Source organism: Saccopteryx leptura, chromosome 13 (assembly GCF_036850995.1).
Source record: "Saccopteryx leptura isolate mSacLep1 chromosome 13, mSacLep1_pri_phased_curated, whole genome shotgun sequence".
In the NCBI taxonomy this organism is placed as follows: Eukaryota; Metazoa; Chordata; class Mammalia; order Chiroptera; family Emballonuridae; genus Saccopteryx; species Saccopteryx leptura.
This window is the reverse complement of record NC_089515.1, coordinates 57,019,125-57,044,692: the sequence shown is the minus strand read 5'-3', so window position 1 is coordinate 57,044,692 and position 25,568 is coordinate 57,019,125. Positions and strand designations below refer to the sequence as shown.

General features: G+C 49.1%; 1 protein-coding gene across 5 annotated transcripts in view; it reads left to right on the top strand.

Annotated features, from left to right (window-relative positions):
- TJP1 (tight junction protein 1) overlaps positions 1-25,568 on the top strand; it is a 159,061-nt gene that overhangs the window by 115,592 nt on the left and 17,901 nt on the right. For all 5 annotated transcript variants that reach the window (XM_066355576.1, XM_066355575.1, XM_066355574.1 and 2 more), the window contains 16 exons: positions 1,929-2,053; positions 2,717-2,819; positions 6,988-7,264; positions 8,846-8,949; positions 9,504-9,672; positions 10,528-10,675; positions 13,494-13,633; positions 14,464-14,569; positions 16,607-16,757; positions 18,437-18,545; positions 19,451-19,670; positions 20,297-20,481; positions 20,587-20,682; positions 22,327-22,409; positions 23,130-23,340; positions 23,600-23,700. In XM_066355576.1, the coding sequence (XP_066211673.1) occupies positions 1,929-2,053; positions 2,717-2,819; positions 6,988-7,264; positions 8,846-8,949; positions 9,504-9,672; positions 10,528-10,675; positions 13,494-13,633; positions 14,464-14,569; positions 16,607-16,757; positions 18,437-18,545; positions 19,451-19,670; positions 20,297-20,481; positions 20,587-20,682; positions 22,327-22,409; positions 23,130-23,340; positions 23,600-23,700 (2,328 nt within the window). The remainder of the gene's footprint in view (positions 1-1,928; positions 2,054-2,716; positions 2,820-6,987; positions 7,265-8,845; positions 8,950-9,503; positions 9,673-10,527; positions 10,676-13,493; positions 13,634-14,463; positions 14,570-16,606; positions 16,758-18,436; positions 18,546-19,450; positions 19,671-20,296; positions 20,482-20,586; positions 20,683-22,326; positions 22,410-23,129; positions 23,341-23,599; positions 23,701-25,568) is intronic.

Here is a 25,568-nt window from a genome sequence, read left to right as displayed (position 1 = left end):
TTTTCTTTTTTAAGTTATGAGCTCTTTTTGCCTAGATGCCGAAGAATCTATCTAAAAATCTAGGCGTGTTATTTGAATATATCTTAGTTATATGTTAGTCCCTATGAATTGATATTCTCATAACTCAGATATTATAGTGATGTGTGTCCTTTGAATACTTTATAATTTCCATGAAAAAAAAATAACATCAGGAAAGTTTTTACTATTTTTTTTCTTCCCCTTTTTTGGTTTGTTTTTAGGGACTCCTGCTACCCATAGAGTTGTGTCGTGTTGGCCGCTGTGTGCTTCGTGGGCTTGTGTTTCTAGCTAACCTGGTTCTTTAAACTTTCCCATGAGGTCTTGAGTTCTGTCAACTCATTTCTGAGTTTTTATAATTCTTAACATACTTTTTCATGTCTTGTATACTTTCTTATGCCTTTTTGTTTGTTTTGTAATAGTGACAGTTTGGGTTCCTCTCCAGTGAGGACCGGTATTTTGGGTTCTTAGGTCTCAGGTGTATCAGGCACCTTGTGGGTTTCCTCCCATGTAGATGCTGGGACACACATGTCCCGTAGGCACTTGTCTCACCTGCTTGCATTTTGCACTTGGGATATTTTGGTTACCTGGTTCTGTTGTAAGTGTACATGGACTTTTGGTTTGTTGTGTACTTGCTCAGATTGCATATTGGGAATTCAGAAAGGTTCAAAATCCATGCTACCACGGCTGCGAAATTTTCCAAAAGTGTGTTTTTAGTGCTCAAAGTAGTGCTAGTTAAAAAAAAAAAAAAGACAACTCTATAAAGGGGAACTGAATTAAAACTGAATCGAACAATTAAATACTTGTGTTCAGTTCTCTAATGTTGACGTGCACTTTGTGCTGGGCCCTGCCGGTGCCCTTGGTGGAGTCATAGATGAGTGGGACTCCCTCCCCAGGCAGCGTGGGGGCCAGGCAGCTTCTGCAGCAGCACTGGGTGCCTGCCGTGGGGGCATGCAGGAGGGCCATGGTGGTTTTCTGTGTGATGAAACTGGACCTGGGTCTGGAAGGCTAAGCTGAAGCTTGTGAGGTTCATAAGGCGCTAATGAAATCGGAGGCTCAGAGGAGACAGGGAAGCATGGGGTGTGACACGACGTGACGCTCAGGCGGGGTCTGGACCTTGTGTTTGGAGCCAAGATGGTGGGGCAGCAAGCTGGGGTTCTTTTTACGACGCCAGGCAGTAAAGAATTTGGGCCTGTGGGCAGTGGAGTGACAGGATGGGGTGGCGGTCGAATAACCCTCAAGCTTGGACTCCTGAGCGCTCCGTTTTCTCTTGGGGGTGCGTGTTTTCTTTGAGAATAGGTACTTTTTTAATTACTTGGAAATATTTTGAATTTTTTCTGTATAGGGCTGTCCTTAGTCATTGTGGTAAAGATTTCCAATTCATTTAGATGCAATTTATTTTAATTATTAAAATTAAATGTATTATAAAATGTTTGATATGATTCTATCTACATAATGTGCATAAAACATTGTAGTGTACTACTGTCCTAGAGAGATGTTAGCATAGTTGAAGGAGATTGAAATAACATTTGGTTGTCACAGCTGTTGATGTTTGATTGTGTAATGGGGCACCAGTGTCCATGCTAAATGACCTCTGTCACTCGGTGACTGTGGTGGTGGTCATGGGCCAGGGCCAGTCCTTCAGGAATGCGCTAATAATCAGAAATACACAGTGTTTCAGTGTTCGGGATTTTAAAAGTATTTTGGTTCTTAAAGAACAATTTTACTCTTATGCCATTTAATTAATTAGCGCATGCATTCCTGTCCCAGGATAGATCAGCACAGGGGTGAGTGGGGATCACAGGTGTGGTGAGATTGTAACTCTTGCATTGTAATATTTTTAGTTGACAGAGGATGACATGATGAGCAGTTATTTTTCTTAGTAATAACGTGTTGTTGTAATTATTATCCAGGCTCCCGGGTTTGGATTTGGAATAGCGATCTCTGGTGGGAGAGATAACCCCCACTTCCAGAGTGGGGAGACCTCCATCGTCATCTCAGACGTGCTGAAGGGCGGGCCGGCAGAAGGGCGGCTGCAGTAAGTGGGGTCTCCTGGGGGTCGGCACAGGGACACCAGCTGGGGTCACTGCACACTCTTCATTGAGCGGCTGCCTGGGAGCCCTTGATACTAACACACGTTTTTCCCTGTCTCCGCCCTTACCTTAAACAGGAGGTCACTGTAGAAACAAAGATAATGAGCAGTAAACTTTTACCTTTAGGAACCTCTCACCCTGAGTGTTGCCCCTTTTGTTCAGTAAGATTATTAAGGGGAAAAGAGGGAAGAGGTAACGTAATGCACAAAAATAAGAGTTTTATCATAAAGATTAAAAGAAAAATGGAAAGAGGGAGTTTTATTTTTTTAAAAGGGAGACTAACAAATTTCAGCTATACATGTGACATAGTGTCTTTTATGCCCAGCATTTGTACCACCTACAGTCCTATGTGCTGTGGTCCCCGGGCATCCTGTGGGAAAACATTAATGGTTTTAAAAAATAGGTGATCTGTGGTTCGTTACTTGCTAACCCTTCTTGTGGAAGATCTGAGAGTAAATAGTTTGACATTTTATCAATGATCTGAAGACAAATAGGTTAATTACTCCATAATTAGGGTATCTTTTTGAAGTACTTGTCTTGGAAATATCTTCACCAATTTATCTGTATGTTTTTTTCTAACATGTTATTTTCATGACTTTTTTCTTTAGGGAAAATGATCGTGTTGCGATGGTTAATGGAGTTTCAATGGATAATGTCGAACATGCCTTTGCTGTTCAGCAACTAAGGAAAAGTGGGAAGAATGCAAAAATTGTAAGTTTCTTTTACCTTGACTTAGTAAAGGTACCAGCTTTATTGTTGATATGTTCCTAGTGTTTGAATCTCTCTTCCTCTTTAAAAAAATGAAATCTTGCCTGACGGGTGGTGGTGCAATAGATAGAATGTCAACCTGGGATGCTGAAGTCCTAAGTTCGAAACCCTGAGGCCACCAGCTTGAGCGTGGGGTCTGGCTTGAGTGTGGGATCATGGATATGATCCCATGGTTGCTGGCTTGAGCCCAAGATCATTGGCTTGAAGCCCAAGGTCGCTGGCTTGAGCAAGAGGTCACTGGCTCAGCGGGGAGCCCCCCAATCAAGGCACATAAGAGAAACAATCAATGAACAACTAAAGTGCCACAACTATAGGTTGATGCTTCTCATCTCTCTCCCTTCCTGTTTCTATCCCTGTCTCTGTCTCGCTGAAGAAAAAAGAAAAAAATGAAACCTGAATCCATGGGTCTAAAGTCTTCTTGTAGTCCTGGCTGCGTGTTCTGTCCCTGGTGTGTTTATTTTCTCAAAGGTCAGGTGCCAGGATTTTTCTGGTGTGTTTATTTTCTCAAAGGTCAGGTGCCAGGATTTTTCACTCGAGAAAGACGGATGGCTGAGTGGCTACTCGTCTCTTCAGGACTTGGTCCTTCTCTGTAGGTACTTGAGATGGACTCGTGGCATGTGGTCTGTTTGAAATACACAAGATGTGGCAAAAGTAGGTTTACATCCATTTGTATGGAAAATAATACAATAATTAATAAATAATAAGAAGAATAAAGGGTGTGTTTCGTGTCCTCACAACTAGAACTCACCCCAGAGTCTTAGAATGTGGCCTTCATTGCAGGATGTCTCTCTCCACCTCCCCGGCCGTCACCAGACCTCAGGGTTATCACGTGCAGGTTTAGCTGTTTGCGATTGAATGCTCACCCCTACCCCCAGCTCCTAATCAGGTCTCCTGGCCCTGTGCTGCCACATTTTCGTGGGGGTTGTTGATATGGTCACTTCTTCATAAACTGAGAGCCTGTTAGGCATTAGGCTTTATTAATAAATGATCTCTTTTCCATTGACTTAAAATATCAGCACTTCTTTGCTAATATAACTACCATAAACATGCTTAATTTTGTTTAATAGGTGAAGTGAGGATAGAAATAGATATTGCTTATAACAGTGAGCATGTGTAATTTTTACTAAAATTCTGCACATACTGGAAAAGCGTTGTGAAGCAAATGGACAGGCAAAACGCTGTCCTAGAGACGCCATCTGTGAGCACAGGGGCCGATCCGCATGGCGGTGGCGCAGGTCTCTGCATAGTCCCCAGCCCATCGGGGCTGCGTGGTGTTCCCAGCATGGCTGTGTGGAGTTAGGCCCGTAGGAGGCTCTGTGGTGGCCAGTGTGCCCTTCAGAAAACCAGAGGTCACCGAGAGGTGAGTGTCATCAGCACATTTTAACCTTGGCCAGACTGATAGACTAGCGTGATCTTTCAGGTGAAGTGTGTGAATTACAAGTGAGTTTGATAATCTGACAGTTGTATGTTGCCCACGTATGTTTCTTTCTTACACGTGTCCTCTGCATTCATGTAGGTGACGTCACCCTAGAGTGGTGTGTGTGTGTGGTTTGCCTTTTGTTACATGGATTGCATTGGGGGTTTTTGCCCATTTGCTTTTGTGACCGTGTATAAGGTGTTTGTGGTAGTTTTTTGGTTTGTTCTTGTATCAGTTTGTTTCAGATGGGAATGCTTTTTAGTTTTATATTGTTCTGTCACTGTCACTTGTTTGGTTCTGTCTTTGGTGTCATGCTTACAGAGCTTTACCTTGATGGAGTTACCAAAGCATATACCCTGTATTTTCTTCTCATAATTGCCTGATTTCATTGTTTTATTGTATATTTGAGTCTTTAATTCAGATAAACTGTTTTGAAGTAAGCAATTTTCCCCAGAATTTCTGTTTCAAAATTTTCAGTGTTAAAATCAAGCATAAACTTTGCTGGTATGGGTTTGATCCCTGGTCAGGGCACAAGTGGGAAGCAACCAATGAACAAGCAGCTAAGTAGAACAACCAATGAACGCTTCCCTTCCCCATCCTCCCTCTCTCCCTTCCTCTCTCTGTTTCTCTAAAAATCATTCACTACATAAATAAAAAGCCCTGGCCCAATAGCTCGTTTGGTTGGAGTGTTGTCTGGGAGTGCAGAGTTGCTGGTTCGATTCCCTGGTCAGGGCACATATAGGAGCAGCTCCCTGTTCCTGCCTTTCAAGAATAATTGCCAGATCTGCTAAATGTCTTCCTTGGGGGTTCATTACAGCTGACTCATAATTAGAGCATCAAAGCAAGACTAGATATTTTTCAGGAAGTTAAGCATTTAGCTGAGTGCAAACGTTTCGTTATATGCATAGTTAATAAGGTGCTGCTTCTCGTAAGAATGCGGGAGGTTGACGTGGAGGTGAGCCAGGAGCCCTGTGCAGAGCATGTCGCTGGGTCACTGTCTTGGGCCTGGGGCAGTGAGTGTGGAGGCCACTCCTGACAAGGTGTCAGGCACTGTCCTGCACACGTGGGCCTCCGCTCCGCACTCTTGCAGAAGAGTCTCTCCGCTCCCTGGTTGTAGTGAGTGAGAAGCAGTAGTGCTGCGTGTGGGGCGGCCCCGTGACGAAGGAGCCAGGGGAAGAGATGTGGTTGGGGGAGACAAGAGCTGCACGGAGGGAGGGAAGCTTGATTGGCAGGTGAGTGGGCAGGGGCAGACTTGGGGAGAGTAGTGGGAAGTGAAAGCTGTGAGCCCCTGGGGGTGGCAGTGGTGGGAGAAAGGTTTTGGAGGTCTAAGGTGGGGACACAAGCAAGAACCCACCCTGAGGGCTTTCGTTCCCATGGGAAGGGGCTCAGCTGGCCTTTGAGACCAGAGGAAAGGAGAGCCGCGTGGGTGACGGGGTGGGACGGGCCTTGGTTGTGGCTGAGGTCGTGGAGAAGGACTCTGGAGCACCTGTGCTAGCAAGTCCATGGAAAAGAGCACGGTGAATGGAAGGACTGCTGCTGGTGAGAGGAACCTCTAGGACCTGCGTGTGGACGTGCGCCGTCTGCGGGAGGCGCCCGATTGCGGTCTGTCGCAGCGGGAGGCTGAGGGCCAGGAGGAGGTCACATCAACACCGCACACTGTCTCGGTGAAGCAGGAGGGAAGGGGTGCTCTGAGAACAGGGGGGGGCGTGTCAGTGATGACACTGTCGGAAGTGAAGATGAGGACGGTGCCCCAGAGCCAGTGGAGTCAGGTGTGTGCCCGTGTGAGAGGCCAAGTACAGACCAGGGCCACAGGGCCGTGTCCTTGGGAGGTAGCGCCTGCCGACCTCGGCCTGTAGAGGGTGGAGGGGAGAGTCAACGGGAGTGACCAGTTACCAGAGTCTCTGAGGAAGGAAACCTGAGTAAGTGATTTTCCCGTAGACCAGAAATTGCAGGTCGGAGGCAACAGGCACTGAAAGCAGTTTGTGGTGAAGTGTCACGCGTGTTAGTTCCAGCATGCAAAGATGGATGAAGGTATGCAGGTGGAATGCACGTACCTCACAGAGGTCCTGCAGGACACTGTGGGCCTTGGTGCTGATGGACTCTGAAGTTTTTTAGTTTTTCCATTGATTTGAGAGGGAGAGAGCATCAGCTCATTCCACATAGTAGTTCCATTTAACTGTGCACTCATTGATTGCTTCTTGCAGGTCCCCTGACCAGAGATCAAACCCACGACCTCTGTCTTACTTGGATAGCTCTTTATCCTCTGACACACCTGGCCTGGGCCGATTCTGAAATTTTTAAGGAACCAAATTGGGCTTGCAAATTTATCATGGTGTGGTAGCAATTACAGCATATTTTTGGTATTGGAGTGTAGTGCCCCAGTTCTGATTCAAACCACCAATAATTATTAGTTTGTGGTTATTACATCGAGAAGGTCTTTCTGAATTGAAGGGTTTATTAGGGCCACTGTTTCAGGTTTGGTTCTCAAGCAAATTTGTGTAGCAGGAGAGCAGAAAACAACCGTTGTGCACATGCATTCCTTAGTGTAGTGTGTTATGTGCATTATAGCTCTCTGGTTCATAATCGATTTAATTAATGTGGCACCAGAAAAATGATTCTCCTTTCTCTTAGGAACTGAAGCCTCCTATGATATGAAAACCAGTCAGCTTATTTTCTTATCTTTTTTATCTGTAGACCATTCGAAGGAAGAAGAAGGTTCAGATACCTGTGAGTCGCCCGGACCCTGACCCGGTGTCTGAGCACGAGGAAGACAGTTACGACGAGGAAGTGCAGGACCCCAGAGGCAGCCGCGGGGGTCTGGTCAGTAGGCAGAGCGAGAAGAGCTGGGCGAGGGACAGAAGCGCGAGCAGGGAGAGGAGCCTCTCCCCGCGTTCGGACAGGCGGTCTGTGGCCTCCAGTCAGCCTGCCAGGCCCACCAAGGTCACTCTGGTGAAGTCTCGGAAAAACGAAGGTACCCTCCCCCAGCTGTGTGTCTCTTTTATGTGGACGGGAAGTAAACACGCTCTTCGTGTCTCTGCTTTGGTTGCCTATGGTCACCTTCACTTGTGTCCGTTGCCTTGCGTCTCTCCTGTACGACAGGCCTCGGAAATTATGTTTTCTCTCCTTGACTCGTTCTGCTGTAGCGGGGAGGGCCTCAAGTCAGTTGTCCGCAGCCGGTTTCTGGATTCTTGTTGTGATTAGAATAGCTAGGCACAAACTGTGCTGACAAGAAGTGTCACACCATCACCAAGTTCAGATGCAGTATTTTCCTTAGTTGTTAGGAACACTTAGAAAGTGGTTTTATTCCTCTTTTTTTTTAATGCATATTTTATTGATTTTAGAGAAAGAAAGAGACAGGAACGTCAATCTGTTCCCGTATGCGCCCTGACCAGGGCTGGAACCAGCAACCTCTGCGCTTTGGGATGACACTAACCAGCTGACCTACCTGGCCAGGGCTTAAGTCATTTTCTTTTTTTTCACCCTGATTCTGTTCCTACTTGTGAGTGCTGTCTGTATATTTGCCTTATGTTAAACTGTAACTCCTGTAACCTTTAGAAGTTGGAGTAGCAGGTTTATTAACTTATATTTATGCCCTGGCTGGGTAGCTCATTTGGTTGGAGCATCATCCTGAAGTGCAGAGATTGCTGGTTCGATCCCCAGTCAGGGCACATACAGGAACAGCCTGACCTTTCTGTCTCTGTTCCTGTCTCTCGCTCTCTCCCTTTCACTAAAATCACTGAAGTGAATGAACATAAAGGAAAAAAAGTTCTCTATTTCCTATGTTGGTTTTGTTTTCTTTAGTGCAGTAAGACTCGAGGTCTTTGCTCCCTCCCAGCAGAACTAGCAGCGGTCCTTTCCTATTGACATCATCTGGTAGTCATTGTTCTAGTTTTTTAAAAATCTACAGCTTTGCAGACCTCTGGACAGCTTTCTGGACTCTGCTGATAATTTCCTCAACTCTGACTGCTGCCCTCGCCCACGGATACATTTACTGTTGCCCCGTTCTTGGGCACTGGTGGCACTTTTAGCTCCAGCCCAGATTCACCTGGCTAGTTGCAAAGCTTGCCCGCCCTTATATCAGCAGCATGTGCTCGTCCATGCTCTTGGGGTGTCCCTCCAGTGTCCCAGATGTGCAGGGTCAGACGGAGACAGGTTTGCTCCGGAGCCTGGGAAACAAAAGCAGTGTGTGCTCGGCAGCACCAGTGGTCACTGACGCGGTGACCTCTCCAGTCTTTTCGGACCGCAGCCACGTGACTGTTGGACTCGCATTCATCAGAGCTTTTGAGTAGCTAGTTGTCATCAGCTGGTGAGACAGAAACGGTCTTCCCTTTGGGGCTTCCCCTCTTTCAGGAGAGCAGGGACATGGGGTGTCAGTCTCCTGTCGAGCCACACCCTCCTGCTGTGCTGACTCTGGAGATGGAAGGGAGTGCTGTCTGCAGGGTGACTGAGGAGTTCTGTTCTGTTACTGCACTCTGTGGTCGTCATCAGTCTTATGCTTTTAAACTAAGCGTGTAGGACTTTACACTAAAGACATTGAAATGTATTATTTCAGAATACGGTCTTCGGTTGGCCAGCCATATATTTGTAAAGGAAATTTCACAAGATAGTCTGGCAGCAAGAGATGGCAACATTCAAGAGGGCGACGTTGTGTTGAAGGTACCTTACTCTGCTTGGTGTTGAGTGGGGACAGGGGACAGGCTTTCATGGGACCACACGGCATCTGCTTGCACTGGGAGCAATTTTCCAAACAATTAAAAGCTAATGTTTGGGGCGGGCTGGTTTGTCTCCCTGTCCATGTTTCCCTGTGAGCACTGATGTGTGTGTTAGGCATGGTCGTCCTGAGAGGGTTAATCCCTGCAGATCGACGTCACTGCTAGGAGGAGCCACTGTGTGGACAGATACCTTTCTTATACATGAGTAGTTTTGACAACTGCTCCAGATCATATTGAAATGTTTATTTTGTTAATTTGCTTATGAGTAATAAAAATTGATAGGCTTTGGGGGAAGCAGTAGGGTTGCTGGCTCAGGGTCCTGACAGTCATACTGCAGTAAAGGTTTCGTTATTTCAGGAAGGAGGACTTGGATAACAGACAGAAGTGAAGAGACTGTTCTGGGTTTGCAGTGCAGATATTCCTGCTCAGATTAGATGAGAGTTAACACTTGTCCTTGTGTCATTTACTTTCAACCCATAGTTTCTTCTCCTGTTGCAGATAAATGGCACTGTGACCGAGAACATGTCGCTGACAGATGCAAAGACGCTGATAGAGAGGTCTAAGGGCAAGCTGAAGATGGTGGTGCAGAGGGATGAGAGGGCCACCCTGCTGAACGTCCCTGACCTCTCGGACAGCATCCACTCTGCCAACGCCTCCGAGAGAGATGGTGAGTTCTCCGTGCGGAGTGTCCTGAGAGCCCTGGAAGGTCTGACGTGTTTGAGTGAAATATCTACAAACCAGCTACCGTCAAAATCTAAGAATTGCGAATATGTGTGTATATATATATAGTTTTATTTCTTCCAGGTTTATTGAGAAATAACACTTATCACTGTGTACATTTAAGGTGTACAGAGTGATGATTTGATGTTCACATCCTGTGAGATGACCACAGTGCATTCAGTTAACACCTGTCATCCTTGAGATACAGTGAGAGGAGAGAAAGACTTCTCCTTGTGATGAGGGCTGTTAGGCCTGCCCCCCTTAAATTGTTCCTGTGCGCCCTATGGCCCGCCAGTGTCATCTCCATGTTGTCATGATGTCCCTGGTGCTTGCCAGTGTCATCACCATGTTGTCATGACGTCCCTGGTGCTTGCCAGTGTCATCACCATGTTGTCATGGCGTCCCTGGTGCGTGCTTGTGTCCACGTGGGAAGTCTGCACCTTTGGGTCACCACCTTCTGGCTCCCCCTCCTCCCCTCTGGTCGGATGTGAGCTCGTTTCCCGGGGGGATGGGGGGTTGTGTTGTTCCCGAGAGTCAGTCCACGTGTGAGGGAGGACATGCAGTGTCTGCCCGTCTCTGCTGACTGGTGTCACCTGGCATGATTCCTGCAACGCCATCCCTGTGTCCCTGGGCCTGTCTTCCTGTGGACAGATCCTGCTGTCGGCCAGCGGCTGACAGTCACTGTGTGGGTCAGACGTCTTGTGTGAAGTTACACTTGCAGCTCGTCTTCATTACCCAGAGCGCCTTGCACTCTACTGTACTCACTTCACGGGAAAGTAAAGGGCACCCTTTTATTTAACAGACATTTCAGAAATTCAGTCGCTGGCGTCAGATCACTCTGGTCCGTCACATGACAGGCCTTCCCGCCACAGCCGGCCGCGATCCCCAGACCAGCGGTCGGAGCCGTCGGACCACTCGCGGCACTCTCCGCAGCAGCCCAGCAACGGCAGGTAACCGTGCCCGGCGGCTCGGGACAGGCGGTTCTGGGTGCTGGGTGGTGTTTGGGGGCAGCGTACAGATAGAGCCACTCGGGACAGGCGGTTCTGGGTGCTGGGTGGTGTTCTGGGGCAGCGTACAGATAGAGCCACTCGGGACAGGCGGTTCTGGGTGCTGGGTGGTGTTCTGGGGCAGCGTACAGATAGAGCCACTCGGGACAGGCGGTTCTGGGTGCTGGACGGTGTTCTGGGGCAGCGTACAGATAGAGCCACTCGGGACAGGCGGTTCTGGGTGCTGGGTGGTGTTCTGGGGCAGCGTACAGATAGAGCCACTCGGGACAGGCGGTTCTGGGTGCTGGGTGGTGTTCTGGGGCAGCGTACAGATAGAGCCACTCGGGACAGGCGGTTCTGGGTGCTGGACAGTGTTTTGCAGGACAGGCGGTTCTGGGTGCTGGGTGGTGTTCTGGGGCAGCGTACAGATAGAGCCAGAGGGCAGGGTTTGTTTTGATGATGCAAAATTAAATTTTTCTATCTCGGTTTAAGCCTTTGAATAAATAGTGAGTTTTTTTCCATGCTCGCTGACCCCCAGGAATGTTTTTTCCCCCCAAAATGAAATTAGTTCCATTTACAGTTTTATTAACTTAAAATGTTTGATAACCAACTTATGGAAGCAAGAACAACATACATTTGTCCTTTCTTAACATTGCCTCACATATTTTTAAAAATTTTTGTACGATGGTATTCTGGATGGCCAGGAGGCACGAGGACGTACATGAACGTTCATGCTACTCAAAGAGTTAAGTACTCCTTATCTAGGAGAATAGAGGTCAGTCAGACTTCTCCTTAAAGGGCCAGTAGTCAGTGTCTTAGGCACAGGTGCCATACGGCTCTCACTGCTCAGCTCCAGATCAGCACACGTGATGTTCTCCGTGAAGTCTGGGCAGTCCCAGACTCTGCAGGCCACCTGCTGACTGCAGTTCAACGGCAGCAGGACATAGAGATTTGTTTGGCTTCCTGGGTTTGTGCCCCAGCCCACCATTGGGTCTGGCTTGACCTTGGACCCTCCCTGTGCTGGCATTTCCTGTTGGCTGTCAAGTAGGTGTGGCCGTGTTACGGAGCTGTGAGGATCCCAAGGGGCTTTATGGAAGCTGACCCAGTGTGAGCCGCTGCCGTTAGGATGGGGGGTGCTGGTCCTAGTGTCCTGAGGTTCAGGTCTCCTCTCGTATCTGCCAGGGTGGCACCATTTCTGAGGTCTCCACTGCAGGCGCAGGGAGTGAGGCTGTGAGGTGGTGGAGGCGTCCCAGCAGCCAGTTGGCAAGAGGCTGGCGCCAGTCTTGACCATCCAGTCTTTGACCTCACTGTGTAGAGAAAGGAGGGAAGTGGAGGTTAATTGCTATTTAACCTTCACGGGACGGAAAACTATAAAGCACCCCATTCTTGTCACGACCTACTTATGTGCCTGTGCGAGAGTCCCGTGGACAGAGTTCTGAGGAAACCGCATGAGCTGTTCCTCATTATAACCAGCAGAGCGTGTGCCCTCACTATGTGCAGAGCAGGGCTCAGCAAGCCACAGCCTGTGGGATGCGTCCAGCCTGCTGCATCGTTTACAAATAAAGTTTTATTGGAACCCACCCTGCAATTATGAGGTAGCAGCAGAGGCTGTGTGGCCCACAGGGCTGCACAGAGTCAGTGTGCCAGTCCCTGGTCCACAGCGTTAAAGTGGTTTTCTTTGTAAACTAAAAAAAAGTCTGTGTGTAGAGAGTCGTTATAATGATTTTCTTCATCCTTTGACGTTTGTTGTTATGTTTTGTGTTCTTTAGTCACTTGTTTCAAGCTCACTTCGGGCCATGACTGGTGCCCGTGAGAAAAACCAGGTGTAATGCAGGGTCTAGAACAGGGGTCCCCAAACTTTTTACACAGGGGGCCAGTTCACTGTGCCTTAGACTGTTGGAGGGCCGGACTATAAAAAAAACTATGAACAAATCCCTATGCACACTGCACATATCTTATTTTAAAGTAAAAAAATAAAATGGGGACAAATACAATATTTAAAATAAAGAACAAGTAAATATAAATCAACAAACTGACCAGTATTTCGATGGGAACTATGGGCCTGCTTTTGGCTAATGAGATGGTCAATGTGCTCCTCTCACTGACCACCAATGAAAGAGGTGCCCCTTCTGGAAATGCGGCAGGGGCCAGATAAATGGCCTCAGGGGGCCACATGCAGCCCGCGGGCCGTAGTTTGGGGACCCCTGGTCTAGAATGTGTAAGCTACAGAAGTGACTTCCTCTGCACAGCACAGCGGCAGGTCCTCGTGCAATATGGAGCAATGCCTCCATCTTTTGGTGGGTAACAGAAATGCACTAGAGAGAGTATTGATCTCATGTTGATTGCATGAAAAATTTAGTAGAATGAGTTTTCATTCTCTGAAATGTCAAGTCATAATGATTGTATCAGGGGAAGGAAGGTGACAGGCAGTGTGGTGTGAGCAGGAGTTCTGTGTGGGGAGTGGGTCGGGCTGTGCTGCACATGCAGGACCGTCTGTGGGTCACCACTGGGGAGGACACTCAGACTAAAACGTGATCATGGGTCCTTTGTGACCGAGTGGCAGCTGTCCATCATGCCCTAAGTTGAGAAAGCTGTTAAGTCACAGGAAGGAAGAAAGCAGTGGGCCCACTTCTGCATCTCCAGTAGCACAGTCTAATTCTAGTCACTCGTATGTGTGACATGGTGAGAGCTGTCAGGGTGGGTCCCAGCTGCTGCTGTGTGAAGTTCTACAAGTGTTTCACAACCCCTCTCACGTTTACGGTGCTTCCTTTCATGACTGAAGTCTCCGGAGCAGAGAGGAGGAGAGGGTCTCTAAGCCTAGGCCCGTCTTGACGCCAGTGAAGCATGCAGACGACCGCACAGCTAAGCTGGTGGACGACGCCGTGGTGGAGAGGAATGAGAAACAGGCACCCACTCTGCCAGGTGAGCCTCACAAGGCGCTCAGTCCAGAAGACATTAGCACTGTGTCGGGATTTACAGTAGTCATAAAAAGTGTTGCCGCCATTATTGTTATCATCATCATCACCATCATTGTGACGGCTACTACCTGTATTTGAGTCTTTCTATGTGTGACTCAGCATTTCCTTCATGGGTGGCAGGTGGGCGTAGGTCAGTTCCTGGATGTTTTCTAGACAGGAATTGTTCCTGGTTAATAGCTCCTCAGTGAATAAGCTTTCTCATCAAGAGGAAGCAGTAGATTGCCTTAAGAAAAAATGTCGCAGCTATTTACTTATTGACAGAGTTCCCACAAACACTGTGAAGTTCACCTGCAGAGCTGTATGTGAGCTCAGACGTGAGCATCTCAAGGTTTCACGGTCTGGTCGCTCGGCAGGCCTGGAGGCTTCAGCTCTAATGGCTGTAGTCCCTCTGCTCACAGCTTTCTCTGTGCTTGTTCATGGTGGGAAGGGGGGTATTTAAAGTAAAGTTTACCACAGGGAAGGAGGAAGGTCCTCCTGTATTCTTACTCCCCTGTTGTTCTTCCTTAAGCATAGATTTTTCAGACCCTAGCAGCTGGTTCTGTGGAGAGCCCAGGTGACCGTGTGACACACAGCCTTGCTTTAAGGACATTAGACTCTGTAACTAAGGCGTGCTCTAACAGCTGTAACATACATGTTCCTATGTTCCTACCAGGTCCTCTGAACACGTGCCTTTGCAGACCGTGTTGTTTGGCTGTTTCATGGGTTGCTTACACATGGTTACTTCATTTCTTAGTGAGTGATTGCTGCACAGCTTACATTTTCTCTCGTTTGTAGAGCCGAAGCCTGTGTATGCCCAGGTTGGACAACCAGACGTGGATCTGCCTGTCAGTCCGTCTGACGGTGTTCTGCCCGACTCCGCGCACGAGGACGGGATGCTTCGGTAATGCAGCGTTAAACTGGTGTCGCCTTCTTTGCTTTTAAGGGTTCTTTACAGTGAGAGTTCAGTTGCAAACCATGTTGTGTATATATATATTTTTAAATGGAAAGGCAGGGAGGCAGAGAGACAGATTTCTGTATGCACCCTGACCAAGATCTACCCAGCAAGCCTCCTACAGGGTGATGCTCTGCCCATCTGCTACTGCTATTTTAGCTGCTGAGGAGCCATCCTCAGCACCTGGGCCAACTTGCTCCAGTCATTCGAGCTGTGACTGCAGGAGGAGAGAGGGGAGGATGAGAGGGGGAGGGGTGGATAAGCAGGTGGCACTTCTCCTGTGTGCCCTGTCCTGGAATCGAACCCGGGACTTCCAGACACTGGGCCGATGCTCCACCACTGTGTCAGTCGGCCAGGGCCACAAATGCTTTTAGAAATAGTGTCTACCATGAGTGTTATGATTAGGGTTTTTTTAAAATTACTTATGTGATAGAATCTGAGATTAGAGAACAACAAAGAAGCTTTTTGAAATTTTGCTTTTTTTACCATTGTCTTCTACCTAGTTCCTAAGTCATGAGTTAAAAAATTATAAAATTTTTTTTTTAGACATCAAATTTTTTATAAGCTAATGCGCTGGCATTTTAAAAAAAAAGTGTTTATTTCTGCATTATGGACATTTTGGCCAGGTAACTTTATCATGGTTTGCTTGTGGCCTGTTTAATAGCACACATTTTGGCCAGGTAACTTTATCATGGTTTGCTTGTGGCCTGTTTAATAGCACACCCCCCCCCCCACCCGAAGTTGTAACCACTGCAGATGTTTCCAGATGCTGCCACACGTTTCCTGGGAGCAGAACTCCCTGCTCCCTCCCCCATTACCCCCCTCCCCCCCCGCGAGCCTGTTCTGGGCGTCTCTAAGGTTTTGATACTCTATATCTCTTACTGCTTTTTATTTCATAGTTGATGGAATTGGAGTATAAATTTTAGAACCAAATTTCAAACCAACTTGATTATCGAATTAGTTTCCAGTTGCCTCTGTGGTAAAAGGGACATGGTGGGACTCCGTGAGATGGAGCCTGAGGCTGTCCTCAAGCAGTGGTGTCTAATGAGAAGTGTTCGTCACATTGGGCTTTGCATCTTGAGGCCACGGATTAGACAGCATTAGAAGAGGGCTCCAGGGGCCTGGGGCATGAGGACTTGGGCGGGGGCGTTTGGAAGAGCTCTCTGTGCACTTGGTTTGGAAGATGAGTCTCCCACGAAAGGGGTGGAGGCCAAGTGTGGGGCTAACCCGGAAAGGCTTGAGTGAGGTGAAGGCATGGATGTCACAGTGAGTGACCTTGGTGACTTCCCGAGAGCCCCCAGCAGCCGGCAGTGGCTGTGGAGGCCAGCGTGTGGGCGCCTGTCCCGCCCCTGGTGTCAGCAGGCCTGCCGAGCTGTCTGCCCTAGAGCAGGGCTTCTCAGCCTCCCAGCAGCGCGGCCGGCCATGTGACCTGCGACAGGGACACGGGGGGGGGGGGGGGGGGGGGGGCGGGCTGCTTAGTCATTGGGAGGGCACACACTCTGAGTTGGGCAAACGTTTTTATGAAGGAGTGTTAGGAATTAGTATATAAAGGGGTACTTGCACATTAAATTTGGATATTTTAAAACTTAGCAGAGGCCTGGCCTGTGGTGGCACAGTGAAGAAAGCGTCGACCTGGAAATACTGAGGTCGCCGGTTCGAAACCCTGGGTTTGCCTGGTCAAGGCACATATGGGAGTTGATACTTCTGGCTCCTCCCCCTTCTCTCTGTCTCTCTCTCCTCTCTCTCTCCTCTCTAAAAATGAATAAATTTAAATTAAAAAAAAAAAACCTTAGCAGAAAATAAAAGTGATGTTAAACGTGATTTGGAATTCTAACACTAAACTAAATTTCGTTCAGTGAGTTAAGTGTGGGGGAAGGAAATTCAGAGGTGATGGTCCTTTATTTTATTATAGTTTTTACTGGAGCAGTTCACTGTAACTTTTCAAGCTTCTCTTAACTGCTTCAAATAAGATATTTGTTTCAACAGGCCCAGCATGAAATTGGTCAAGTTCAGAAAAGGAGATAGCGTGGGTTTGCGGCTGGCCGGTGGGAATGACGTCGGAATATTTGTAGCTGGTGTTCTAGAAGACAGCCCTGCAGCCAAAGAAGGCCTAGAAGAGGGTGACCAGATTCTCAGGGTATGTCAGTCCGTCACGCCCCTGGGCGTGCAGGCTCAGCTCTCCAGACAAGGCCTCCACGTGGCAGAGCTCCTGGAACGGGTGGCGCCTGGCCGACAGTGCGGTCTTGTGACCCAGGGGAGCGCTCCGGGACGAGCCGCAGGTCCCAGTGTGCTGTCACTCCCCTTCCCGCTGGGCGCCGTCCCTCCCCAGTGTGATGCTTTGTCTCGTTGTCGTCATCGGTGTTCATAGAACCTACGAAACAAAGCAAGTCCCATGTCCCCGTGATGTGCACCTCGTCTAGTTCAGCAGAACCCTCAGGCGGGCAGGACTGCCATGAGCCACAGCTCCCCAGCAGGCCCCCGTCAGCTGTGCTGTCCTGTGGGGAGGCAGGAGTGCTGGGCCTCCCTCGCCCGACAGGGCACACGCAGGAGGAGGAGGGGCACTCAGGCAGGTGTGTGAGCTGCGCTGGCTCTGAAACTCAGACCCCACGGGAGTCAGGAAAGCCCTGTGTGCGTGTAGTCCACCAGTGGGGTCCCTTTTCTCTCTCTCTCTTCCATAGCTGGGTGGCCAGTAACATAGGAACACCTTTACCCAGCTCTTCTCTTCTCTGTAAAATATCCAAACTCCTGGTAGAGGAGCCCCTTTAACCAGAAGATCAGATGTGTCAGATGTGAGTTTATATATTTGCTCTCTCTTTGTCCTCACACTGCCATTGCCACCTCTGTGTCGTGTTTCCCTGCTGGGTCCTGGGTTCAGGCTCCTGGCCCAGGGTCCTGCTGGGCTCCGGTTTTCTCTTTGCTTCCACTGTCTTCTTTCTCTCCCTTTGCTGTTGGGCTTCATCAGGTCTCTACCTGCCTTTCTGTCAGCGCTGTTGTCAAGGGGAGTAGGTAGCTTCACCCTGATCACGAGTGAGCCTGAACTCGCAGCCCTCGTGGGCCCGTCCCCTTCAGCTCCTCCCCCTGGTGTCCGTGGTGCTCGCCTGACCCCGCGGCCGTGTGCCCGGCCTGCTGCTCGCTCCCGTTCCCGTCCTGCCGTCCTCAGTGGTCCTTCTAAGCTGCAGGGAGTCCAGGCAGGCATCACGTCATTTTAAAAGTATTTTTTCATAGCTTTTGTTCTGGGTCATAAAAGTAGTGTTGACTCCTTTTTTAATGTGGGAAATTTCCAAAAGATGAGAGGAGCCCCTCCCTGTAGCCCTGCACGCAGTACTGGTGACGTCTGGACGAGGTCACTGGGGGTCCGTAGCACCGTCCGGTACCAGAAACGGCCACCGTGGCGATGCCATCAGCTGCTGTGCGTGCCTGGCTTCCCTCCCCCTTGCGCCCTGGGGGTCTCTCCTGCGGGGTCTAGTGAGGCAGGCTCTTCTGTGCGCAGGACCTGTGCAGCCAGAGGTTCTCCAGTAACAGCAGCTGTTGGAGTTAGAAGTCATCTGTGTTCACGGGGGTTGGAGCTGCCGTGGTCGTCCTTACTGTCAGGCTGCATGGGGCGGCCCCTTCAGTGACGGCACGGCCACTCACCGTCATGGGGCTTCTACTTGTTTTACATGACTGTGTTCTTTTCTCCAGAGTACAGTAGATTCTTCTCTCTCAAAGATGGGACGTTTTTAAGTTAGGCAAAATCGGAGAATACCTTTTTTCTGTGTAATGAGTGTTTTTGTAATTGTGAATGTGGCCAAGAGTGATTTCCATGCATGTTAACAGGTGAACAACGTCGACTTCACAAACATCATAAGAGAGGAAGCCGTCCTGTTCCTGCTCGACCTGCCCAAGGGAGAAGAGGTGACCATCCTGGCTCAGAAGAAGAAGGACGGTGAGAAGTGTGGAATGGAGGACTTACACTGGGGTTTTCAGTTTCTTTTAAATAGATCAAAGTTGGGTACATGAATTTGTTAATCTCAAAGGGAGTTTACTTATTTTAGGTCATTAGGGGCTTACAATCTGACACCCTGCTGATGAGTTCAGCATAGTAATAGGGCCGGCCAGCCTTCACGGCGCTCTGACGGAAGTGGGGTGCTGCCCAGCCTGTGACAAGGCACAGCCAAGTCCCGTCTGCTCATCAGCTGTCAGAACACACACGTGTAAACAGGAAGCGTCCAAGTTTGGTGCTGACGTCCGCCGGGCATGCTTCCTGGTGTGTGTGAGCACTGACTCAGGGGGCCTGATTCCCTCTGTGATTAAACAGGTACATTGTTACTAGGACAGGGTTCTTCAACCTTCACGCTACTGATACATTTAGGTTAAATAATTCTGTTGTCGGGTCTGTTCTGTGCTTTGTAGGGTATTTAGAGCACCCCTGGCCTCTGCCCACTAGATGCAACTCACACCCTCCTGACACCCATAGTTGCAACAATCAGAAATGTCTCAGGTATTGCCAGACACCCCTTCAGGGCGGGGGTGGGGGCAAAAGTGTCCTTGTGTGAGAACAGCTTATTTAGAAAACGGGACTAAGTGCTTGCAGGGAGGTTAAAGTAGACGACAATTTCACCTAGAAAGTGCGCGGCTTTGGACAAGTTGCTTGATGTGCTGTGTATCTGTCACCTGCAATGTGGAGGGCCTCAGAGTTCCCATGTGACGTGGCAGCTCGCTGTGTGCCCTGTGTGCAATTGGCAGTGACGTCTGACGGGCCCTGTCATGTTGCTCGTGTTGTCTGCAGCCTCTTCCCGGCTTGTGCTGCCGCCCCAGCTGCTGACAGCACTGTATCTTGGTTTTTTCTAGTCTACCGCCGCATCGTGGAGTCAGACGTAGGAGACTCTTTCTACATCAGGACCCATTTTGAATATGAGAAAGAGTCTCCCTACGGACTTAGCTTTAACAAAGGAGAGATATTTCGTGTGGTGGACACCTTGTACAACGGGAAGCTGGGCTCATGGCTCGCGATTCGAATTGGCAAGAACCACAAGGAGGTGGAGCGGGGCATCATCCCAAATAAGAACAGGTGCGCATGTTAGGATGCTGCTCAGGTAACGTGAGAGTTAATATAGGTTTTGTTGTGTTCGTGTTATACCTATAGTTGGCTTAGTTGTGCAGACGTCTTTATTTTAGTTTAACTGTTAGGATGTAAACTGCAGCCTGCACCACACAGCCTGACCTGGTGGTGCAGTGGATAGAGTGTCAGTCTGGGACACGGACAGTCTGGGGCGTAGATGACCCAGGTTCGAAACCCTGAGGTCTCCAGCTTGAGCGTGGATTCATCCAACTTGAGCACGAGGTTGCTGGCTTGAGCGTAGGATCATAGACATGACCCCGTGGTCTCTGGCTTGAGCTCAGAGGTCACTGGATTGAAAGCCAAGGTCACTAGTTTGAACAAGTGGTCACTGGCTCAGCTGGAGCCCCTCCAGTCATGGCGTGTATGAGAAAGCAATCTATGAACAACTAAGGTGCCGCAGTGAAGAATGGATGCTTCTCATTTTCGTTTCTATCTGTCCCTACCTGTGTCCATCTCTCTCTCTCTCTCAAAAAAAAATAGATGTAAACTGCATGTGAGATTCTGTCCAGAATTCTGACATTTTGTTCATTGTGCTCTTTTCCAACTTGGTGTTATTTCTGTCATGTCTTCTCCAGAGCTGAGCAGTTAGCCAGCGTACAGTACACACTTCCCAAGACAGCAGGAGGGGACCGGGCCGACTTCTGGCGGTTCCGAGGTCTGCGCAGCTCTAAGAGGAACCTTCGGAAAAGCAGAGAGGATCTGTCAGCTCAGCCCGTTCAAACAAAGTTCCCCGCCTATGAGCGAGTTGTTCTTCGAGAAGGTGGCCTATTTTGTACACACAAGCCTAATACCCTTTAATGTCATCAGTGTGCTTCTGGAGGGAAATGTGCTAATCAGGCTCCTTCTCATTTGAATTTCTACCCAGCCGGATTTCTCAGGCCTGTGACCATCTTCGGACCAATCGCTGACGTCGCGAGAGAGAAGCTAGCACGGGAAGAACCGGATGTTTACCAGATCGCAAGTGAGTCGCGAAAGCGCTGACTGGGCGTGGGGTGAGGTGGGGTTCTGCTCATTCCTCCTCCACGGGACAGGTCTGATCGGAAACACCGGGGCTCTGGGGTTTTTTTGTTTGTTTTTTGCATGCTTGTCACTAGAGTCACAGATGTTGCTCTGCCTTTTTAGCAAAGACTTTTGTGGGAATTGGGCCTCTGAGGTTCTGGGTTAGATGCCGGCCCAGGCTGCAGTGTGGAGCCAAGGCTGTGCCTCTGTCTGGGTTGGCTTGTGCTGGTATGTGCCTGGTCTCTCACCAGAGCCCCATGCCCTGGCCGTCGCATTGCTGCTGCTGGGCCGTGGGCCTGCTGGGGTGCTGACTGCAGCCCTCGGGCCCCTGGCAGCAAGTTCTCGTGTCCTGTGGAGAAGGCTCGGGAACGGGCCCTGCAGAGCCATCTGGAGTCTCGGCCACAGAGCACAGGGCACTCCTGCAGGCATCTCTGTGTCCTCGTGGCTGACCTCTTTCTCCAATGGGAAAGGAGGTGGAAAATCTGCAAAACATGCTATACTAATACTCTTTAAGTATTTTGTTTATATCAACTTATTTATTTTTTTTTGGCTTTAATGGAAACAATCTTTTTTATATTTTATTTATTGGCTTTAGACAGAGGATAGCGAAAGGCAGGGGGAAGAATGGGAAACATCAACTTGTAGTACAGTCGTCCCTAGCCATACTGGGGTTCACTTTCGTGTCTCACTGTATCGTGGATTTTTAAATTGTCTACGTCTAATTTTGTATCATGGGTTTTTCGCTATATTGTGGGATTTTACGTAGGTTTGAGAGTGTAGAAAGTTAGCTTAAGAGCATAGGAAGTGTTTATAAGAGTGTGGGAAAGGTTTATAAGAGCGTGGGGAGGGTTTATAAAGCCTTAAAACATAAATATAAGGTCGCTACTTCACGGGTTTTCGCCTATTATGGGGGGTTCTGGAACCTAACCGCTGTGATAGACAAGGGACCACTGTAGCTGCTTCTTGTATGGGCTTGACCGGGCAAGCCTGGGGCTTTGAACCAACGACCTCAGCATTCCATGTCAGTGCTCCATCCACTGTACCACCAAAGGCTAGGCTACAATCTTCATATCATGTTTTAAGTCTTTTTAAATATTATTTTTAAAAATATTATTTCCCATTGAGAGAATTGCCGTAGCTGACAGTTTTTCTTGGCCACGTCAAAGTCTTAAATAATTTTCACTCAAATTCCATTTCCTGATTCTCCCTGAAATTTCAGTACATAGTTCACTGTGTAGTACTTTGATTGTTTGAACACATTGCACCCAAATATCACATGATTACTGACATTGGGGGGCATTAAATTTTGCCCCTGAGGCAAGTGCATCTCTTGCCTTCTCCTAATCCCAGCGCTGTTGGGACAGCTGGTCTGACCCAGCGGTTCTCACTTAGGGTGCTCGTGCCCCATTGTCTGGAGACATTTTTGTTGTCACCGGGGGCTGCTACTGGTATCTAGGGGGTGAAGGCCAGAAATGCTGCCCACTGGGCCGCACTGCCCAGGACCTGCCAGTGTCACAGAGCCTTGCATGTCCATCGTGCCCGTGGTGGAGACATTGCAGCCTAACAAGTGACTGTTCGATGTCCTGTGCTTCCTGTCCGCGAGCAGAGAGTGAGCCGCGGGACGCGGGGACGGACCAGCGCAGCTCCGGCATCATCCGCCTGCACACCATCAAGCAGATCATAGACCAGGTGAGCTGCGGGCGGCCGCTCTCGGGTCAGCTGAGCGTTGTTTTCCAGTGGGACGAGCTTCGCTTCATGTGCAAGTACACAGTTGTTTTCCTAGTTATTACTGGGATGCCGTGCTGAGAGGCGGTCAGTGGTAGTTACTTTCAAGGGAGTAATGTTGCATGCATCCAAGATGATTTTGGTTACCACAAAAATGTGTAATATTCAAGTATATCAATAGACTGTTTTACTGCATTAGTACAGCTCAAGCTGCAGTCTGTTTTCACTCTGCTGCACCACGTGTAATCGGTCTCACCAGCAGTTTTCAACCGATGTGCCATAGAAATTTTAAAACATGCAGCCTCACTGGCCTCTTTTCCCTATATTATCAAGTAAAATATGACAACAGCTAACACAAAATAGCTGTCCAGATGAATGAATCAAAATTACACCTAATTTTTTTGTCAGGTTGGCAGAAAGTGTGTTTTGTTAACATAGTGTGTGTGCCGTGATACAGAAAGGCCAGGATCGCTGATGGGACTGAACAGATGTAGAACTGTCAACTTGCAAAACCAGGATTGTCTTGAAAATCAGCTGGTTAAAAGTTGTTTTTTTAACGTGGGCTAAAAATTTTGTTAATTTCTGATTGCAAATGTCCTAACGTGTGCTCCTAAGACGACATGCATACGTGAAGGCCCACTGCCACTGCCCCTGGTGTCCTCAACGTCATCACTCTGTCTCCAGGACAAGCACGCTTTGTTAGACGTGACGCCGAACGCCGTCGATCGCCTGAACTACGCCCAGTGGTACCCGATTGTGGTGTTCCTCAACCCTGATTCTAAGCAGGGCGTGAAAACAATGAGAATGAGGTTGTGTCCAGAATCTCGGAAAAGTGCCAGGAAGTTATACGAGCGATCTCATAAACTTCGTAAAAATAATCACCATCTCTTCACAAGTGAGTGTTTATAAGGCCTTTACACGCCAAGGTCTGGGCTGCAGTCTGGAGGCAGACGTGTGTGTAGTCCCAGCACAGAGTCTCACAGGACTGGGCCCTGGAGCCTTCTGGGTGTGTGCCTGGTGCCCTGGGGCTGAAGGAGCGTGTGCGGTGCCAGAGCAGGGACTTCAGTCTGGTATCTCAGTGACTTGGCTGTGCAGCGGGCTCTAGCAGGGTCATGAGTCCTGATGTCACTGACAGTGTTGTTTGCCTCTCACAGCTACGATTAACTTAAACTCCCTGAATGACGGCTGGTACGGGGCACTGAAGGAAGCGATTCAGCAGCAGCAGAACCAGTTGGTGTGGGTTTCCGAGGGAAAGGTAAGAACTTTCCTTTTATTTTTTAACCTCTTTACTGAATTATATAACTAGCCAGAGATGCCTTTGAGTTACATTGTTCTCTAATTGGGCAGCTTTTATAATTTGTGTGTAGGGTTATGAAAGTTGGCTTTGATAGCATTATAGTCAGAAATTTTCCCAGCTATGAAATGACCATTTCGGTGGTGTTCTCTCAAGAGGATTCCTGAGTATAACTCCAAGAACAGGCTGAGTTCTGACTCTGCCCCTGTCAACCGAGGAATGACCTTGAACCTGGCTCCAGTGCCCTCTGAAAGCAAGGGGAGTTGGTGGGCCAGGCAGTGTTTCTATGCTGCATCCTCCGCACCTGGCGTGCAGGACCCGCTATGAGGAGGTGGGCCCTGCAGGCCAGGGGTGGGGACCCTGCAGGCACAGCTCCACCGGGGGCTGTCTTTGCCCACGTTTTCTTGCCCAGGGGTTTTTTTCCATTCAGCACTTGTTAAGTTCTTAGAGCATACCAGAAAATGTTGCATACGCATTTGTGTCCTCTTTGACTTGATATTTTGATTTTATATATATCCAGATGGCCAACTTTAAAATCCTAATTTCTGCTATCCTTCTTTCTGGCTTGAGAGCAGCCTTTGCTGGGAAAGGCCTGTTCACTTTCTCGGGGGAGTTAATAGTTTTCTCAAAGTGCACAGTTGGAAGAACAATTTGATTTTGAAGTCTTACCTTCAGATCGTTGTACTGTCAATACGCTTTGGTTGCTGGGGAAGACTGAGAACGCCTGTTTTAATTTTGTTGTTTCTGTTTCTGTGTTGGCTTGGGTTCTGTGTTTTGCCCTGCAAGGCCCCCTCCTGCCTGGCTGGGGACAGGTGCTCTGACTGCATGCTGCCGCTTGGGACACCCTGACTCTCCAAACTACACACACTGCTGCACACACTCCTGCTAGCATGCTTACCGCCGGGCTCTGCTCCTCCCCCACAGCGACACACCAGAGCTGCTGCCCCTTCTCTTCAGCATGTGCTGCGTGGAGCCCGCTGGGACACTGACGTGCTCTGGGCCCTGGGAGAGAAATCGGGACTGGAACACCCTGCACTTCGCAGCAGTGTGGTGGTGCTGGCCTCACAGCCCCGTGCCGACCCGTGACAGCACCGCCTGTCCACACCTTTGTCCTTGGGCTGCCAGCAGCCCGCACTGGTCAGTCTCGAAATGCGGTCAGCTTATAAGTGCACAGCATCCTGTCGTCCTGTCTAGGAGGGTTCTTCAACCTTCAGATCTTTATTTTCTATTATTTCTCTTGGTGATGGTATTGTTTCCTTGCTTTGCTTGGATTTAAAAAGGAGAGGTCTGACTCTCCCAACTTTCCATGTGAGAAAAATAGGTTACTTGTTGGGATCAGTTGATGTGTTTTGTAAGTCAGAAAAAGTTGTTACAGTTAAGTCTATCTTGATTTGTCCCACTTTCTTCCATTCAGGCACATTTACCTGAATAGGGTCTTAGAGCCTCTTCATTCACGTGGGCTTTTCTGAGCTAACGGCTGTTGGGCTGTTGGGAGGAGCTCCTTTGTCCACGGTTGGATACGTCTCGTCCACTCCCTGCTCAGCCTGGGAAGTCCCCCTCACCCTGCCGGGTGCACATGGAGGCCCCTGTCACCCCTGCCTCCTGCAGCACCTCAGACCCCAGAAGCGGGTGGCTGCTTCGGGAGGTCCAGTCACTCTTCCCCAGGGCCTGTCTGCTTCCCTGGCTGACTGCTGGGTGACCGTCCCCCAGAACCCTGGCAGGGAGGAGACCGCAGTAGACAGGCGACTTCTCTTGGGCAGCAGCCGTCCCAATGCACAGGAGCCACGGTGGTGTCACGGGGCAGACGGGCTGTGGCGTGGTTGCTACGT